Source organism: Mizuhopecten yessoensis, unplaced genomic scaffold, assembly GCF_002113885.1.
Source record: "Mizuhopecten yessoensis strain PY_sf001 unplaced genomic scaffold, ASM211388v2 scaffold10131, whole genome shotgun sequence".
Lineage (NCBI taxonomy): Eukaryota > Metazoa > Mollusca > Bivalvia > Pectinida > Pectinidae > Mizuhopecten > Mizuhopecten yessoensis.
In genome coordinates this window covers 352,356-356,337 of record NW_018408394.1, presented here as the reverse complement: position 1 = coordinate 356,337, position 3,982 = coordinate 352,356, and the positions used below count along the sequence as shown (strand labels likewise).

The following is a 3,982-nucleotide window of genomic DNA, read 5'->3' as shown; positions in this document are numbered from 1 at the left end:
TTGATAGACATGATAAAATGTGATTTATTTACTAGTCAATATACAACATTATATAAACTGTTAACAATTGACAATACAATATAGAATCATTTATCACATAATGTTGCACTTGAAATTTCTGAACTTGTCAACAAATTCCAGCTGTTTCCACAGAAATTATCCTCAGGAAGTCCCTCTCAATACATCACAGTTTTGTCTTGCACAACGTTTTCTTCTCATGATCAGCACTACTTTTAATAGGGGACAGAAGTGTATTTAAAGGAAATTTGAAATAAATGATGTGAAACGAAAATGGGATGTTCAGCCATACGTCCTCTACTTTGATTTCTAATTAGAAAGCGAAACCATAAATACATTTCAATGAAGTGACCGTAATCTGAAAACTTTACATTAAATACTCCATAAATATCAATAAATGTAAATGAAAGTTGGCATTTCATTTTCACTCCCACAGAACCAGTAACACTGTTTTTCTTTCACTGATCAAACTGGTTCTTATTTTTTAAAAGGTAGGCAGCAAGGTATTCGATTGGATTAGGCGGCCTGGAAAGAAAAATATAACAATTACAGTAAAATACAATATCTTTTCTGACAGTTTATATTAATTAGGAACAACAACATGTAATGGAACTGGACTGTGTCGATTGTCGGCGACCAGGTAGCTTACAAGGTCCCTGGTTCGAACCCCAGTCTGGCTGTGCATTTCCCGCTATTTAAACATTTTGTGCCGGTTTCAAGTACTGGATGAATGCTTGGCAAGAGGATACCTAAACCTGGGTTGTAAATAGTGATGTCTTGGGGGAGAAGACTAAGAAAGGAGGGAGGAGAGTAACAGAATTTGACTTGGTTGGGTTGAACACCAGCGACCAGGTAGCTCAAATAGTAGAGCATCCATCTAGAGTTTGGAGGGTCCCTGGTTCGAAGTCGGAACCCCAATCATTTCCCTCTACTATAACAGATATATCACCTAACATGTTCAATTGTCAGTTTTCTTGCCAGATTTTTTTTTTTTATCTGAGCATTTATGATTTATGAATAGCTTACTTATTATATTCAATTTTATTTCCTATGTATGTTTGGAATATAACATTCATAGAACAGCATAGTGTAAATTATACAAGAATTGTAGCAACTTGTTGTTAAAACAGTCTAGGGGGACACTGTAGGAGGCGACAGTAGTTTAGTATGTTTTTTTCAAATTTCTTTAGAAAAGTGAACAGTCACACAACAAAGTGGTTGTTATTTACCGTTCTTTTGCTAAAACAGACATTCCACTTAGTAATATGGGAACAACTGTTTGGTCGAGGTATGCTCTTGTTGGGAGTGATTGTAGATCTACACGGGGACGCTTTGCTGACATGTCAATATCTTTTTCACTGGTGATGATTTTCTGGAAGAAACAATACATATAATATAACATTATTTATATGTATACGTATATGTGACAGTTTTCAAGTGACCAAGACTACTGTAATCAATGGCAAAAATTCATCTGATACTAGTGAAACTATGTTGTGAACATCATATTCAGCTGAATGTTCAAATAAAGGGCTAACAAAAGTCTATATTTTGCAACTGAGTATTGAGAATTCAAAATCTTGCCCTTGCATAAATATATACCCCAAAACCCATATTTTTGAAATGCTAAATAAAACAGATTTTCAATTTCTCTAATTCTTCTTCTTCTTCCGTTTACGGGAAAGACTCCGGTGCCGGAGTGTGAAATATCCCGGAATTAGGTAACAACATAACAAAAAAAACACTGCCTTCATAAATGTTTAAACATTAAACATGAACTTTGTGCTTTTTGGAAAAGTTCAATGATCCAGGCACCAACAGTTTGTTCCCCTTTCAATTTTTTATAAGAAAATAAGGATAACATATTTCTATAAACCCACTTTGGAGGAGAAGGAAACTTTTTTTAAATTGATTATCAATATGTTCATTTTGATTGGAATTTAAAGTCCATTTTGTAAGTTGAAGAAAAATACCATAATGATTTGGGAATGTCTATCGGATAGTCTAACACTGTACTTTTCTAATCTGATGCAACAAATTGGTTGGATTAGGCAGGATGTCAATATACATGACTTTTGATTTGCACTTTTATATGAAACAATATATGTTACTGCAAGTGGTTGCCTTGCTTACTGTGACAGGTATTTGCGTAAACACATTCTTACCTGGTAATAGATCCATGTTAACATTGCCCTATACCTGGGCATTTGTAACAGCCCTATATTGTCATCAGAACTACAAAATGTTTTTCATTTTAGTTCTGATTGAAATTGAAAATTTGGCATACAGTCCTGTCATGTTTGATGACACTTACTTGAACATTTTCTGGAACCTCTGATGGTGTTGGTGTAGTTGTTTGTTCCATAATTGCCTCTCCAGCCACTGAACCACCTATATTTGCTTGATCTGAAATAAAGAAAAAAAAACTGTTTTAAACTGAAGACTGTATGAGGTTGAATCAAATTTTACAACCAGACATATTCATTGATTATTGAGTACATTCACACAAAAGCTGAAGTACATGCTTAAAATAGTAGTCAATATATGCTTTGGAAACCCCTTCAACACTGTGTTTCATTACTACAGGTCAAGATCAACAGTCAGAGGACAAATTGGGCTAGTTTTTTTAATGTGACGCATCGCCTTTCCATGATTTCAGTTTGATGCCCATTCGTGAAACAGTCACTGAGATATGCTCTGAAAACCACAACACAGACACACACATACTGATGAAGCAACCGTCTGATTGAACCTGATTTGACAAAAGGCCATATGTATACATGCTTAGAAGTTAAGACACAAAACAAAAGCAAGTATATGATAACATCATCTGGCCAGGATCCCATTTAACAGAAGCAATCATAAATATACTATTTTTAGTTTTATTACCACACACACACACAGTCACCNCAAAAAAAAAAAAAAAAAAAAAAACAATTTTGGATATAAACAGAAAAGGCCAAAGTCACAGGGAAATACAATGAAAATCAAATAGAAAGTGTTTACTGTGCTGGCTTCCGTCCACAGTATTGGCAGAAACCAAAGATTATTCCATTCGGTAACGGTGTGTATTTTCACTATCGTCTGTGTAGGAGAACGGAGGAGTGAACCAGGATATTGTATGCATAATGTGACAGCAAATATTTGATGAATATTTTTGTACAAAAGAACTAATCTAAAATATCCCCTACAAGTCTGAATAATTTGCCAGTGTTGTGATAATGTTATCTACGAGGATCCTAGACAGTGCAGCTTTATTCCAATGTGTTCCAGACTGTACATTTCCTCCCAAGTATTGATGATAATTTTAAAAAGGTTCACAGTTTACATTTTTCACTAAGAAACTATGTAACAGAAGCGGAAATAATACACGGCCAATGAGACGGTGACATATTTTTAATTTAATTATTAAACCTTATATATTTAGTGTTTACGTGAACATAGGAAATGATGTCATGATATGTCGTCTCGTCATCGGTTTATAATTAGCATGTTATTGTTGACTTGTGAATTTTTTCTTTGCACGTTTAACGTTCACAATCAGAAGTAGTTTTGTGAATAAACTACAAAAGGAAAATGTGTACATGCTTGTCATCTAGTCCGAGGTAAAGAATCATGGGATGCCAACGACAAATGTGACTTGGACTGTAACAATATCAGCAGATCACCGGCGCGCCAAACACCGTCAGACGACAGTCTTCTATTTTTAAAATTATGTGATCTCTATTCCGCTATTTAGTCGTCTGTAAAACACTTAAATATTCCCTGTTAACCAGAATATCTTTGTCGACAACTCTGCTTTCCAAATATCGATACAAGTTACGATGATTAGTATATATTATGAACTTTCGACCGAAGCAAAACCTCAAAATGCTTACCATCCGCCATTTTGGTCACCAATAGCAATTCACGTATTTTCTCGTGAGATTACAATGACTGACGATAATAAACGGACCAAACCTAC

At 34.7% G+C, this 3,982-nt stretch overlaps 1 protein-coding gene across 2 annotated transcripts; it reads right to left on the bottom strand.

The window, feature by feature from the left end:
• Positions 1-299: 299 nt before the first annotated feature.
• Positions 300-3,982, bottom strand: LOC110459597 (protein dpy-30 homolog). Of its 2 annotated transcripts, none has more exons than XM_021511936.1 (4): positions 3,897-3,982; positions 2,333-2,424; positions 1,248-1,390; positions 300-543 (listed from the first exon to the last, which is right to left on the bottom strand). In XM_021511936.1, the coding sequence occupies exons 1-4, from the start codon at positions 3,904-3,906 to the stop codon at positions 477-479; spliced, it is 312 nt and encodes a 103-aa protein (XP_021367611.1). In that variant the 5' UTR covers positions 3,907-3,982; the 3' UTR covers positions 300-476. The 2 variants fall into 2 exon arrangements, with proteins under 2 accessions (XP_021367611.1, XP_021367614.1); XM_021511939.1 differs by lacking the exon at positions 3,897-3,982 and adding an exon at positions 3,607-3,628.